Source organism: Bos javanicus, chromosome 17 (genome assembly GCF_032452875.1).
Source record: "Bos javanicus breed banteng chromosome 17, ARS-OSU_banteng_1.0, whole genome shotgun sequence".
Taxonomy (NCBI): Eukaryota; Metazoa; Chordata; class Mammalia; order Artiodactyla; family Bovidae; genus Bos; species Bos javanicus.
In genome coordinates, this window is record NC_083884.1 from 54,737,750 (window position 1) to 54,753,828 (window position 16,079).

At 36.2% G+C, this 16,079-nt stretch overlaps 1 protein-coding gene and 1 non-coding gene across 8 annotated transcripts in view; both read left to right on the forward strand.

Annotated features, from left to right (window-relative positions):
* IFT81 (intraflagellar transport 81) overlaps nucleotides 1-15,658 on the forward strand; it is a 233,802-nt gene extending 218,144 nt beyond the window's left edge. For 2 of the 7 annotated variants that reach the window (XM_061383816.1, XM_061383818.1), the window contains 2 exons: nucleotides 706-849; nucleotides 14,362-15,658. In XM_061383816.1, the coding sequence (XP_061239800.1) occupies nucleotides 706-849; nucleotides 14,362-14,484 (267 nt within the window). In that variant the 3' untranslated portion in view covers nucleotides 14,485-15,658. Of the gene's footprint in view, nucleotides 1-705; nucleotides 850-1,255; nucleotides 2,951-14,361 lie in introns of those variants that run through there. The other 5 variants (XR_009730193.1, XM_061383819.1, XM_061383817.1 and 2 more) reach the window with 5 other exon arrangements.
* On the forward strand, nucleotides 9,631-9,703 carry TRNAD-GUC (transfer RNA aspartic acid (anticodon GUC)). Its single transcript has one exon. It is a non-coding gene; the product is annotated as a tRNA-Asp (tRNA).
* Nucleotides 15,659-16,079: the final 421 nt, after the last annotated feature.

Here is a 16,079-nt window from a genome sequence, read left to right on the forward strand (position 1 = left end):
AAAATGTTCCTATTCCTGTTTATGATTTTAGCCAGTAAGTAGAACAATATTGGAAGGTGGAACTATATATGTGGGCTATTAGTAACAAAAATAATTATGATAAGGATCTGAACCTTTTTAAAATATCACTGGACCTTCTCCTTGAAGAATATTTGCATACAATTTGATTTATTTGGGCATAGAGCATACCCTTAGAGTATACTGATTCAGGAAAGAATATAATGTTTAATAATAATAACATATATAACACATGATAGTTTGTAATTATTTCTATATCTATTGTCATGTGAAAAAAATAGTATTATAAAGCAGTTACTTTTATAATTACTCCTGTTATTAACCTTAATTGACAATTGAACAAACTACAGTCCAGAGAAATTGTCTTCCTTATGGCTAGTGACAAAGCCAAGGCTGGAACTCAAGTCTTCTGACTTCCAAAATCTGCACTTTTTATATACCATGATACTGCTCCACTTTCCTGATTTCCTTTATTTTCCCCTTCTTTTCTATTTTTCTGTCCTTTTTAGCTTCAGGTTGTCTTAGATCTATCATAAATTTAATTAACTTTTATCATCTTAGCTTTCATATATCATGTGGTTTAGCTATTATTTATCAGATATACAAAGCATACCATATTCTTCTGATTAGAGCAGTAGAAGTAAATCCCTATATGATATTTAATTACTCTTATTTTTTTTATTCTAGAAACTCCGGGAAAAACAAAAAGCTGTACGAGAAAGTCATGGTCCAAATATGAAACAAGCAAAAATGTGGCATGATTTTGAACAATTGATGGAATGTAAGAAACAGTGCTTTCTGAAACAACAAACCCAAACTTCCATTGGTCAGGTAATTCAGGAGGGAGGAGAGGACCGGCTGATACTCTGAGTTCATGTGCCATTGTTTGGGGCGTTAGTTGATGCTGCTAGCTATAAGTAAAATCCCATGATGTGTTTCTTTTTTTTTTGAAAGTGATTTGTTCAACATTTTGCTTTCAGATTAGCCATTCCCTATTAAGTTTTCATGGAAAATAATGCTAAGGTAGATTTAGGTTTTAAAAGGTTCTAATATGAAAAAGAGGCTTTTATTATTTCGCTTAGTTTATACATCAGTGGTGTCTTCTGTTTTATAAGACAAGAGACTGAGTTTACTATCTGTAAATGTAAACACATGTCCATTAAGAAACATGTAAGTTTTTGTTTGAACATAATAACCCAGTGGCTTAATGTTTTTCTTAATCTTTTTTTAACTTTAGAGAAATCTTTTAGGAACTAATATCTCTTGTTTTGAAGAAACATTTATCTGAAGTTCAGCAATTCCTACAGTTTCACTTCAGTTTCTTTTTCTTCTGTACAATTCAAGAACATTTAATATTTTGAATCACATATTTGTTCTATTTGTATTGTTTTCCAGGCAAATAAAACTTGGTGCACATATCATGGCTATTTAAAATTTATATAGTGTAAATTTTAATCTTTTTTAAGTAAGTATTCATGTATAGTACTGTACTAAATTTAAGATTATTGCTTATTTTCACCAAAAATCTAACACAGTAGGTTCTGGGCATTATTTTAAATATAAGAAACTGTCAGAGTGCCTCCAATCTCTGCTTCATCTGGACAAGGTATCTGAAGATGTCTTTAATTTTTCCTTAAAGATACTAAATTCATATGCCACCCTTTACTTCATTTCAGTTTCAATATACTTTTCAAATTTTCTTTATTTTAGATTTGAAAACTCAGATTTCAAATGGTTAGCATGTCCTTCTTGGGTTCGTTCTTCTTAGCTTTCCTGGAGAAAACAAAGCAAAAACATTTTGATGAAAAAAATTGTTTCCACCCTTACAAAATATACAAACTTGATTAATGGCCTTGGGTGTCTGTTCCCAAATGTGTCCTACCCTTTTTTTGTCTTTCTTGATAATTAGAGAATCTCATTAGCATGGAAATTACTTACATTTCTAGGAGCTATCACCAGAATAGATGGGATCCATTCGAGTATGGAAGAACTTACCAGGAAAGTATTGAAACTTCTTTTAACATATTGTAAGAAAAAAATAGAGAAGTATTTCAATGTTATTAAGTGGTTTGGATCAGGTCCTCAGCTTACTTTGGCTACTTATTTGGACAAATTTCAGTTATCAGAATTCTTACTTGGCCCTTAGATCAACTATTGGATCAACCATGTACTAAAAGAGCAAAGACTGTGTTCAGTGTGGAAACAAACCCTTACTAATTCAGTAATCAGTTTTTGGACATTGTATTTGTTCAGAGTTGGCTACTGGCTTGTTATTTTTAAGCCAGTAGTAAGTGATGTTCCTTTTAGAGTATGAATTCCTTTGCAAATATTTGAAAAAGACTAGATGCCCTTCCCAGAAACAGCATTTTATTCCCCAAAGGAATGTCAATTTGTAAGATTATTAAGCCTAGTGACTAGTTTTTTCAGTCTTTGCTATCTTTGGTGCTCTTAATTTTTAAAATTGTTAGCAAGAGATACATCAAGGAATGCTTAAAATTCTGATTTGATTACTGCTTGCTTTCATTCCACACAGAAAGAGTATGTGGATTAAACACTAAGGCAGCTCCAAAATTATTTTATTCACTGAAGCAGAACATCATTACTACTTCAAGAAAAGCAAATTGAAAAAAAGACCTAGAAGTGCAAAGCTATTTATAGTTTTTATGCAGCATTGGACATTTAGTAACATAGCTTAATGGGTTTTGTACAGTGACTTTCCACTCGTTTTATGATTTGATTGGGACAGTAAAAAGCTTTGACTAACTCTGACAGTTTTTGACAGATGGCACTTACAAAAGAAGAGCTTATTACATTTTTCCTTCAGGATTGATACTTTAGCTGGCTAATTGATGAGAATGACTAATCATTTTGGAAAATAATCTTGTCTTCCACATGATGACCCAAATAAAGGAAAAAAATGTAGCCTGTGAAATCTGCTTCTATGTTCACAGATTTTCTCCTCCTAGGACCCACTATTGCCAGCTGTTGCATGGGACTGACTAAACCATAAATTTCAAAAAGCCACTGCCTATCTTGCTTCCTGTATTAGTTAAGGAAATAATCCAACTTTAAAGGTTGTCCTTTAAGAAGAATTTTATAATATAAAATTTTATAGAATTTTATAATATTATATCTTTTCTGTTATAAATCTGTTAATAACTGAATCTAAGGTCATGTGTTTTCCAGGTCTAGAAAGTGTTAGCAGAATTACCTTAGAGCATTGTTCAGAGGCACATGGAGATTAAACCAAATCTTAGGAAATTGTAGAATATTTAACTTCTTTAGATTAGTATTTTACATCATATTGCTTTAATACAGTGGACAGCAGCAATAAAAGAAACCATTTCATTAAACTATCAAGTAATTAGTTTATATAACATATATAATTTGGGGGGAAAATTTTAAGCTCTGTGAATTTTCCAGGTGTCTTTCTTAAATTTTTAGGCTAAACATGATACAGAGCACTTTTTGGTAATTTGAGTAAGAGACTGACTATGTTCCTTAAACTAAAAATACATGAACTTGCAGAATTCTTCTGCAAATTGAAAATATATGTACAAATGGGGAAATTGCCAAAGCTGCCTTTACAAAAGCAGCAATCAAATTTGTATTGAAACAATGACTTTGTAGGGATATGTGTGTCTTATAGAAACCTCCTTGTCTTACACAGGCTTTCACCCAATGTTAGTGACTAATGAGTGTGAATCTCAGACTTGTTTCTACAAAAGGTTCTCGGAGCTTACATCATTCCTCTTGCTTGGCACCAAGGAGTTTTAGCCTTAGGGAGTGAGTAACTTGGCACCCTGATGATTAACTTTCATTAAACTTGGTTATTTCAATAACTTCTCCATTGTTGTAGTAAAGGTGAGATCTAGATTATATATACAATGAATCCTTCTTTTTTAAATAATCCACGGCAGCCAGGAGAGAAAGTTGCACTTTTATTAAATAAGTGATTGCTTCCCTATTCAGGAGAACTGCTGGCCTGAGCTCCTCCTTCCTTTCCTTTTAATGAGAGCAGTTTAATTAGAGCTGTTTGATGTGTGGCAGCCAGGCATAAGGTGAATGTTTTGTCTGGGGAAGATAGAGATCGTTTAAAGTTATGTGTCTATTTTCAATCTTGGACCTTTCTGTCTTAAGACAGTCTTAAAAAGAAAATATTGTCTGTAACTGTCATTTAGTTTCATCCAATCCTTGCGAAAGAAATAAAAAACTAAAAAACAGAATCCAAACAAACATTTTTTTTTTAAAGACTTGGACAAACGTGTTGTCTGCTCCCATGCTCCCTCTTTTGGCAAACTGTAAGTACTGTCTCAGCAAACAGCGATAATTTCACAATTTCCTCTCTAGAATTGCTGAGAGACTTGAGTCACCAAACGTGGTTCACTACTGTGGAAATGCATTGTTCAGAACACAGAAAGAAATTTAAGATTTCTGCTTTTCTGTGACAGTATTTGTTTCCGCCTCAGTTCAGAATGTGAACTGCAGGTTCCTGGCAAGACTGCTATTTAACATTGCATGTGAGAACCTGGTAAATAGGCAGAAAATCTTGGAGCTTGAAAGGAACCTCAGAATGATTCATATGGTCATTCATTAGATTGGGACCTTTAAGGGATCTCTTTCAGCCTCTCTCAGTGCAGAAATCAGGACAGGGGTGCTTGTGGCAAATGGCTTTCCAACCTCGGTAGAGTAACTGCAATGCAGTTCACTCCTCACGAGGGAGCCGGTCCCATTGTTAAAGAGCAAAGACTGATTGCTTTATTGGTTCTAGAAGCAAAGCCAACTTACAGAGGAAGGGGATTTCTTTAAACAGCAGTTCGGCAAAGCCAGATTGAACAAATTTTGCTCCCTGAAAAAAATTTTACTTCAGGGGAGTAATATTGTGGTTATTATAATAATCAGAATCGTGAGAATGATGAAAATATAATGATGCTAGCAGCTAGTCCATTAGTAAGCACTGATTATGTACCACACACTGTCCTAAGTGCTTTATGTGTATGAGCCAGTGTAACTCTCAAAATAACCCTTTGAGATGGATACCATTATCCTCACTTTAAAAATGAAGAAACTGAGGCACAGAAAGGCTTTTACAGTATTACACAGCTAATAACTGTAGCAGGTGGAGCCAGGGTCCAAGACCTGCGCTCTTAACTACTGTGCTGTCCTGCAGTGTGACCCATGGTTGTATGTATCCATAAAGGTTGCTGTCCATTTATGAACTGCAGTATATGTGAAATTTTTTTTTGCTTTTATAATGTATTTTCAATACTATATTTCCTCAACTGTAGCTGAAAAACAAACTTCATTACTTTACTAAATGATTAAAAATAAACTCTGCTGGGACTTAGGTGGTGGTCCAGTGGTTAAGAATCCACCTGCCAGTGCAGGGGACATGGGTTGTATCCCTGCTCCAGGAAAATCCCACATGCCTTGTGGCAACTAAGCCCATGTACCACAACTGTGGCATACAGATTGCAACTACTGAGCCTGTGTGCAGCAACAAAGACTCAGCACAGCCAAAAATAAATAAAATAAATCAATAAATATTTTAAAGTCAATAAACTCTACCAACCAGATTAGGGAATTATAGTAAAAATGATGGTCGAGTAAATGCATAAAAGAAGTGAGTAATAGTTTTAGGTAAAGAAAGAATAGAAACTTTATAGGTTATAATTTAAAAGTTTCTCTGTGAAGAGTTTCAGTGTGGGATGATGAAAAAGTTCTGGAGGTAGATGGTGATGAAAAAGAAAAGAAAAACAACTTTCTCTGTGAAAGTCTTAAACTCATATATGTCTCCTGTTGCTGGACGTTTAGATCGATTCCAGTTTTTTACTTTATAAACAATGCTGCCATCAAACTTTAAGATTGAAATAAGATAAAATATTAAGCAAAACCACAATATTTCATCAAATCCAGAATTCATTGAATAGTTTTATGGACTTTTCTCATCTCATCTATGAAAATGCCAAGGCTAAACCAAAGATATTAACAAGATGTTACTTGATTAACTGGAGAATAAAATTGTAAGTTCATTCATTTATTTATATGTGAATATTTAATTTCTGCATGCTTGACACTATGCTACATGCTAAAATAGAAAATGAACATGACCTGGTTTTTTCTCTCAAAGAGCACACAGTCTAGAAGATTCTAATATTAAGCAGCAAAAAGAAAAGTTTTTTTTTTAATGTATAAAACAAGGAGCTCAGAGGAAGAAGCAGTTAATTTTGACATGGGGGCTTGGAGAAAGATTAATGGGAGAGGTGGGACTTGAGCTGGATTTATAAGAATGAATTAAGATTTTGATAGTAGAAGACAAAGGCATTTAAGTACATGACATGTTCAGGAAATGACAAGTCTAGAATGGCTCAGTAAGTTACCTAGTTGTGTGAGGCCAGGGTAAGGAGTTCCTAATATGGGCTAAGCTCGTGTGCTCTGTAATTTGACATGCTGGGCACTCAGCTGGACTCCATGAAAGGTGCAGTAAAAGGATAAGACATGGCCCCTGTCATTAACCAGACTAACAGTACGATACAGCAAATATGTTGAATCCTAAAACCTAGTGCTAAATTTTGTGTGCTGTCGAAGTTCAGTCAAAACGGACTGCTGCTGCTGCTGCTAAGTTGCTTCAGTCGTGTCCAACCTTGTGCGACCCCATACACAGCAGCCCACCAGGCTCCCCCGTCCCTGGGATTCTCCAGGCAAGAATACTGGAATGGGTTGCCATTTCCTTCTCCAGTGCATGAGACTGAAAAGTGAAAGTGAAGTCGCTCAGTCATGTCTGACTCTTCGCGACCCCATGGACTGCAGCCCACCAGGCTCCTCTGTCCATGGGATTTTCCAGGCAAGAGTACTGGAGTGTGTTGCCATTTCCGTCTCCCAAAATGGACTAGGGAAGACTAAAAGGTCAAAGGGGAGTCCGGGAGGTTTCATCAAAGAAGAGGGAATGATCTGGGCCTGGAAAGATGAGTAAAATTTGGATAGGAACCAGCAATTGAAGCAATTTACAGCACTGGATTATCAAACAGATATACCCCAATATTTGATATTTCAGAAATCAAAGAAGTTTTCATAAGAAAAATCAAAACTCAGACTTCCTTACACTCTCTTTAGAGTTTAGGGTCTCTAAAAGTTTCAGTTTAGCTTTTTGGAATGCCATCAACAGTACTAGTCCAATGGGAAATCAGAGGGGAGAAAAACACTGTGGGCTGGAGCAATCTGGGCAGACTGGAGAAAGAGATGGTACAAGTTTAAAACCACTCTGGAAGCATGGGTAGAATTTGGCTTAGGGAGGAAACAAGAGCTCCACGGGGATGAGGAAGCCCCAAGAAAGGAATACCCTGAGGTACGAGCCAGGCAAGGCTGCAGAGAGTAAGAGAGTTAAAGCTGGAAAAGGAGTTGGAAACCAAATCGATGAGCTTTTTTGAGTTGGTGCAGTTGTTGGAGCTGTTCTTAATATCCTAATTCCTTTTGGACCCTTGATGAAATGAGAGATTCACTGCATTGTAGGGAATCATAGATTATCATCTCCACAAGAGACTGCTATCATGGACTAAGTTTGATTTGTTTTTTATGACAAAAGAGAGCAGTATAGGTAATAAGTCAGTTGTTTGTTTCATTATCTTTGGGGGAATATTTTTTTACACTAACTCAGAGATTCAATATTTTATTCTTTGATTCAGTTTACAACTCTTTGTCATCTCATTTGTACAATCACTTTTTTGTTTCATGTCACATTTTCAGATACGTAGAAAAGATTTGCTAATTTGAAGGAATTTAGATGAGAAACAGAATATTTTAAAGTTACAGTTTTGTTGAGAGACATTTTTATAAGTTTATTTGATCTTCTATGTATCCAGAAATGTGAGAAAAAAAATTCAAAGCTGGTGTTTAACAGTCCTTGATTGCTTTTTCTTGAGAGTAAGAAAAAACTGTTTTATGTTGTAATAATTGCCAAGTAGCCAAGGAGAGCCTCAGCCCTTGAAGAGACCCACTTGCTAGTGACTTGGCAGTGTCAAACAAATGTTCAACTTTTATTCTGACACTTCTTGAAGAATTTGATTGAAACTATATATGTCCAGATAACACTCAGCAAAGTGCCCTTCTTGCATTTGTTTCAAGATATATTTGGAAACAAGAGAGATGACCTTGGACTCAGCTGCTTTTCCAATTTAGGACTTCTCTCTGGGTCTACTGAATAATATTCCTGAACATTGAAAATTCAACGAATGGAAAAACATTTTAGTTACTATATGCCATAAGTCCTGTGATAGAGAATTTTTTTCCCCCAGCAATATGTTCTGCCTCTAAAAGAATGATATATTTAGACTGCAAGCTCTATATTAGCTTTCTAACCATCTACTTCAAAATACATTTAGGAACACATTTGCTTTTCATCAGAGTGCCTTTTTTATAATCTAAATCGAGCTGTCCTTGCTTTTTAAAATATTTTAGCATGTAAGAAATTTTGAAAAAAAAAAAAATGAGCAGTTAACCCTTCGCCTTTGCCTTTTGGCATTCAAAGTTTGTTCAGAAGCCAGGGTTCATTGTAGCTTGATGTCAGATCTAAAAGAAGACTTCGGAGGCTCTGACATCCCCGTCTAAGGTTATTGCCACCTGTCCAGATGACAATAGAAGTCCTGCTAGTCTAACCTCAAGCCTGAAAGCCAAGGTTAGCTTCCAAATGCATCTACATTTAGCCCATGGAGATGGATGGTTTTAACTGTCATTAAAGCGATATTCTTTCAGTTACCATTTGCATATTTTGGAGGTTTAAGCAGTTCCATTTTTAATCTGTTGTCACAGTCACAGGACAAGACTTAGGTAACCTTTCTGATAAAGCAATTTTACTTTTAAGTAAATAAATAACTACGAGTTATAGTTTGATCATTGTCCTCCATAGCATATTATCAGGGAGCATAACGCTTTTTATTTTCACATGGTTTCCTAAGCTGTCATAGTCAATCAGAGCATTTATAGAGATGATTATGTTGTTAGCAACAGCCTCCAGCATGCACAATTCATTAATCCCCAGTAAAATTTTGTGTTACACACATGCACACATTTAACATGCACATGTAGAAATAGGAAGACACATCATATTATAATACTTCAAAGCATATCGTGTTCTTGAGCATTCTTTGTCACTTGATTTTTTAATTTTATTTTATTTTTAATTGGAGGATAATTGCTTTACAATATTGTGATGATTTCTGCCATACATCAACATAGTCAGCCATAGGTATACATATGTCCCCTCCCTCTTGAAGCTTCCTCCCACCTCCTTCCCCATCCCACCCCTCTAGGCTGTCCAGAGCACTGTCCTCGGGTTCCCTGCATCCCACTGGCTATCTGTTTTACATATGGTAATGTATACTTTCAGTGCTACTGTCTCAAATCATCCCACCCTCTCCTTCTGCCCCTGTGTCTGAAAGTCTGTCCTTTATGTCTTGTTGCTTGATTTTGAATCAAGTATTGTATCAATTGTGAGCCACAAGGTGAGTGATTTTGCAACTGTTAACACTTAAGCTACTTTTAAAGATGATGGGTACTATCAGATAACAGATTGATCTTAAATTTTTAATTGTTATAAATTATTGCACCAGCAGGAATTCCCTGATGGTCCAGTGGTTAGGACTCCCTGCTGTCACTGCTGAGGACTCAGGTTCAATCCCTGGTCAGGGAACTAAGATCCTGCGAGTTGCCACACAGTAACTGATAGCTCAGTTGGTAAAGAATCTGCTTGCAATGCAGGAGACCCGGTTCGATTCCTGGGTCAGGAAGATCCCCTGGAGAACGGATAGGCTACCCACTCCAGTATTCTTGGGCTTCCCTTGTGGCTCAGCTGGTAAAGAATCTGCCTGCAATGTGGGAGACCTGGGTTCGATCCCTGGGTGCTACCCACTCCAGTATTCTGGCCTGGAGAATTCTATGCAGTCCATGGGGTCTCAAAGACTGAGCAACTTTCAGGAGGATCACCAAGAAGAATTATTATACCACTGTTACTTTGTAGTTTCCTAATTCAAAACTGGTGACCTTTTTTAATCGAACATTTACTTCTTTATAAAAACAGGTTTTGCATGAGTGTGGGTATCTTGCATACATTTCCATTATTTTATTGATGTTGAACCAGATCAGTTGCTACAGTCTCTTCAGTGCCCTAATTATTATAGATAAGAGCTCATTGTACCCAAGCTAATTGATTCATAGGATAATCAGTAAAGTTCGCCTTTCCTGGTTCCAGAGAATCCTCTAACCTCACAACTTTTGAACTGCATTTTTTAAAGATACGAAAGAGGAAAATAGGTGATATTCTACAAAGTGTTCCTAAGATCTGTAGTGCTCAGGGAAGATTTTAATGAGGGAAAGTCTCAGAGAAAAAGTAATTTTAAATAGTACAGAGATTAAATGTGAGTTTTGCTGAATGTTTTCATAAAATATTATCTTTCAAATGTATGTTTTCTCATCCATCTTCTAAAAACATATATAAAACTTTGAGTCAGAGTCAGAATGAATATTTCTACATGGTGTTTGTTTATTAAGTTCATGTTTCAGGAGCTCTTTTCTCTACCCAAGTCTTCCTATTCTCTGGTATTCTTATGTAATTCAGACCACTGTTGAGTTCAGTAAGTGTTCATTGCTCAAGACTTAGTATTTCTCTGCCATTTTCCTAAGACAGGAGAGATTTCTAGCAACTACAAAGTAAATATATTTCTCTAAATTCTCTTGATCTGTGTCTTCCATAGATGGAATTCATATCCAGCTGTCTGCAGATTTATATAGAATCTGGTTTATCCAAATATTTGTAGTACCATCAAATCAAGGATTTCTTTCTTTTTTCTTATCATGCCTGAATGTCTTACCTTGATCTTGTTCTTACAGAATCCAGATGTGTTGATTTAATGAAGGGAGATCTAACACATCCCTAGTTAAAACTCGGTTTAACGTCTTTATTTATTTTCTGTCTCAGATCCTTTCCATCATTTTTTTTCTCCCTGTTTATGTTTACCATTCCCTTACTATTCAAACTTTTTATTTTATATATTTACTTGACTTCACCAGGTCTTATTTGCAGCATGTGAGATCTTTAGTTGCAGCATGCCACCTCTTAGTTGCGGCATGTGGGTTCTAGTTTCCTGATCAGAAATCAAACCCAGGCCCCCTGCATTGGGAGTGCAGAGTCTTAGCCTCTGGACCAGCAGGGAAGTCCCTCAGATTTTTTTCTGATGCTATCTCAAACATGTATTCTCTTACTACTACTAAGTTTACTTTTAGAGCATTTCTCAAAATATTTTTCATTTAAAAAATCACGCACTGTGATAATGATTTTACAACTCTATGAATATGCTAAAGAAATAACGAATGTGTACATACACAAAAAATCACTTTAAATTGGTGAATTGTACGGTGTGTGAATTATGTGCCAATAAAGCTGTTAGAAATACAAGCTCAGTGTAACAATTTCAGATAATATCAGTAGTTTAAAAATAAAAAACCCCTCACCTGTCTCAGTTTTCTCACTTCTCAGAGATGTTTCCACAGTTAGGTTTTAGAGTATTCTTCCAGACATTTTAATTGCATACACAAACACGTGTATGTATTTACAGCCTTTTAAAATTATGTACAAAAAGGGTTATATTCAGTATTCTGAAACTTGCTTTTTGCACTAAACAGTAAATTGTAATCATATGTACATATGGAGCTATCTTATTCTTAATAGTTTCAGAGTATTCCACTATATCCACTACATAAATATAGTACAGTTTTACAAGTTCTTTATTGAACATCCTTCTACTTATATCTTTGCACTGTTGTGCAAGTATATCTTCAGAGAAAAATATCTTAGAATTGTTGGATTCAGATTTGCATTTAAATTTTTAGATAGATATTTTAGATCAGTATTGCCAAATCACCCTGCAAAAAGCTGGTGACAATTTAATCCCATCAGTCGTGTATGACAGTGCCTGTTAGCTGTCCCCTTACCTATGCTATGTATATTAGCTTCATAACATCTTTGTCAATATGATAGGTTTAAATAATTATTTTAATTTGCATTTTTAAATTATGTGACGTTGAGTTTTTACAGTCTTTTTTAGTTGCTTAAGTAATGTTTTTTATAATTTTATTTGTTTATTTTTGGCTGTTCTGGGTCTTCATTGCTGCACCAGCTTTTCTCTAGTTACAGCAAGAGGGAGCTACTCTTTGCTGCAGCAGCATGCAGGCTTCTCACTGCAGTGGCTTCTCTTGTTGCAGAGCACAGGCTCTAGATGCTCTGGGCTTCAGTAGTTGTGGGGTGTGGGCTCAGTAGCTGTGGGTCCTGGGCTCTAGAACACAGGCCAAGTATTTGGGGCCCTGGGCTTTGTTGCTCCAACATGTGGGATCTTCCTGAACCAGGGGACCGGGAATCAAACCCATGTCTCCTGCATTGGAAAGCAGATTCTTTACCACTGAGACACCAGGGAAGCCTCAGTAGTAGTTTTTTTTCTAAATGAGAAGTCCATAATGTCAACTGTAGAAATTTTGAATACAGAAGATAATTAAAATAACCTGTAATCCCACCACCCAGGGATTCTCACCATTTACAATTTTATTTCTAGTCTTCTTTCTGTGAAACTTATCTCATGATTATTTTTAACATTGGTAAAGGAGCTTATTTTTGTATTTAAAATACAAAGTTTACAAAATGAGGTTATAATACAGCTGCTTAGAATACTGCTTTGAGCTGTTTTAATCAAGGTGCTATATAAATATTCAGTGGACTGAGCTCCCCTCTGCCAAGCTTTTGGGATCAGCTAGTGGAAAAATCATTAGCATTCTTTCCTTGACACTGTCCTGTCACTACCAGGGCTCAAACTGGAGGCGATTTCCTAGGAGCCAATAGGTCTCTTAGTGGAGGAAAAGGAGCTGTATAATCCCTTAATGGCATGGAAGATAGAGGAGTCTGAATATATATAATCATTGTTCTCTCTCACACACACATAAAACAGGAGATGAGATTAGTGAGCCAGGGTAAGAACCTTCAGGAAGTATGGTAGACACCTGGAGAACAGTAAAATATGTAACAGACAGGGTCAGCCAATTAAAGGTACAAGTCCTGTATGGTAATCACACGTATCCTTACCTGATTCTCCTTTGGGGCTGTACAAGCATGGCATGCAGAACTGGTTTCCATTCACAGCTGCATTTCCTGTACCTACTTGCACATAAGCAACTTTGATCACTAAATACTAGTTAAATGAATAATGAATGAGTGAAAGTAAAAGAGAGTGACCTTAAGTAAATCACTTAATTGCTTTGGACCTTAGTTTCTTTCTCTGAAAACTTCAAAGGAAAGTCACCCTTCAGGTAGAGCTTACTGTAGCAACTGCCCGAGTGTCATCTTGATTAACCAGATACAGAGTAAAATAAATATAACATAGCTCTATAATTAGAAATAATTGCCAGTATGATCTGGAGACTCTGACATCTTAACCACTGCTTCATTCTCATTATTTAAGAGTATGTTGTATAATTCGAGTGTAATACTAGAAGACTCATCAGACTTAGGATGAAGGTTATAGAAAATGACTGTTATCAGGCCTTTAACACACTTAGAAATGCATATGTATGATTATTGTCTAAAAGCAGAGAGGATAACTAAGGAATGCACATAGGCCCTATGCAAATTGGGCTTAGCCAGGAGTGCTGTTTGTTCTGCCTGAAGTCTTCACTCTGGTCCTTGGACCTTTCTTTGACCTTCCTTATCTTTTAGCCACCGCCATTTTGGACTCCTTTTCCCTATTCTACCTACCTAACAATGTCATTTTGTTCCTTTATTGGTGTTGCTGTTTGATAATTTTATTATGAAATCACCAGATTTTTCCATCATAATGGTGTATTTGAAATTAATAAATGCCCAGTGGAGCAAAACTTGGAAATTTTGTAAATAACTTGTTTTCCAACATTGTTTCCCCCAATAGTTATGGCATCTACCGATGATGATTGTTCTGTAGAAGTTTTAAAATCTGCCCATTTATTTTTAGGCAGATCTAAGTGGTTTTTTTTCCTCCTTGAGTTTGAAATGGTGACTGTTTCCTATTTTGAGAAGATGTTGGGTAAACTTTGTCATTTTATTTTCGCTTTTGAACCTAGACTAATTAAAACATACTTTTAACATTCTAATTTATAGGTTATATACTTTGTAATTTTTATCTTTAGTGGAAAACATTGCCAAAGCTGCTTAAATAATTGGGTTTAATTTTTAAAGGCTTGTGGTATAAAAGCTGTATCAGAAGTTCCTGGAGGGCCTGTATTTTCCATTCCATAGGTCTGGAGTAGAGCCTGAAAACTTGCATTTCTCACTAGTTTCAGATGATGCGTCTGGTTCTGGAATCACAGATTGAGAAAGGAAACGGCAGCCCACTCCAGTATTCATGCCTGGAAAATCCCATGGACCAAGGAGCCTGGTGGGCTACAAGTCAGACATGACTGAGCAACTTCTGTGTGTGGCTTCTTTAGGCCTTTCTCGGCAATTTCCTTGTAATTATTTGGGCTTCCCCCCACTTGTTTGCTTTCTCTGGTAGACATGAGAGTAGTGTGGATATAGAATAGTGGAATTATTTGAAGTTTGTATTAGTTGATTTTGGTTAATGTTGGAAAAATTGTGGGAATTGGCTAACTTACCGAATCAGATCAGTTGCTCAGTCATGTCCAACTCTTTGCGACCCCATGAATCGCAGCACTCCAGGCCTCCCTGTCCATCACCAACTCCCAGAGTTCACCCAGACTCACGTCCATCGAGTCAGTGATGCCATCCAGCCATCTCATCCTCTGTCGTCCCCTTCTCCTCTTGCCCCCAATCCCTCCCAGCATCAGAGTCTTTTCCAATGAGTCAACTCTTCGCATGAGGTGGCCAAAGTACTGGAGTTTCAGCTTTAGCATCATTCCTTCCAAAGAAATTCCAGGGCTGATCTCCTTCAGAATGGACTGGTTGGATCTCCTTGCAGTCCTAGGGATTCTCAAGAGTCTTCTCCAACACCACAGTTCAAAAGCATCAATTCTTCGGCAGTCAGCCTTCTTCACAGTCCAACTCTCACATCCATACATGACCACAGGAAAAACCACAGCCTTGACTAGACGAACCTTTGTTGGCAAAGTAATGTCTCTGCTTTTGAATATGCTATCTAGGTTGGTCATAACTTTCCTTCCAAGGAGTAAGCGTCTTTTAATTTCATGGCTGCAGTCACCATCTGCAGTGATTTTGGAGCCCCAAAAAATAAAGTTTGACACTGTTTCCACCATTTCCCCATCTATAAAAAAAAAAAAAGGAATGCACATAGTACAAGTATGGAATAGTTGGTCACTGTTCTCAGAGTGACCCATTGTACATAATTGTAATGAACATCTGTCCTTTTTGGCTTATCTTGTATCAAATTATCATAGACAGTTCCAAGCAATGGTTACATTTTGGAGTTAATGTGATGAAACTTTTAAAATCTATGAAATATTTTATGTATTACTCAAGATAGATTCTATGACCTTTTAAGTTTGTTGAAAGGAAGCTAAATTAGCATCACCTCATAGTTCTTAAGGAAGATTCCTTACCTTCCAAAATTTCAATTTATTTAGAAACAAATTTGAATAAAACTTACGTAAGCAGAAATATCTCTTAGTCCATGCCTCTTTAATGTAATACCATAAAAATACTAGCACATAACCTTTTTTTTTCCTATTTGTAATCAAAAGCAGTACATAATCAGGCAGGAACCAGGAAGTAAAAATAATCACAAAATTAAACCAAGTGATCTGTTTTCATTATACCCCAGCAGGAGTAAAAGGTAAAGATAAACACAACCAGCAAGTTTCTTTATCAAATTTGAAAATTCTTTCCAAGTCAGTCATATCTTAGTAGAATAAAAATGAAAATTTATTAAGGCTTATAACTCAGCACTGTCCTATTTTAATTTTTTTAAATTATGGGAAGAATTTGTTATTGTTCAGTCGCTAAGTCATATCTGCCTCTTTGTGTTCCCTGGACTGCAGCACACCAGACTTCCCTGTTCTTCACTATCTCCCAGAGTTTG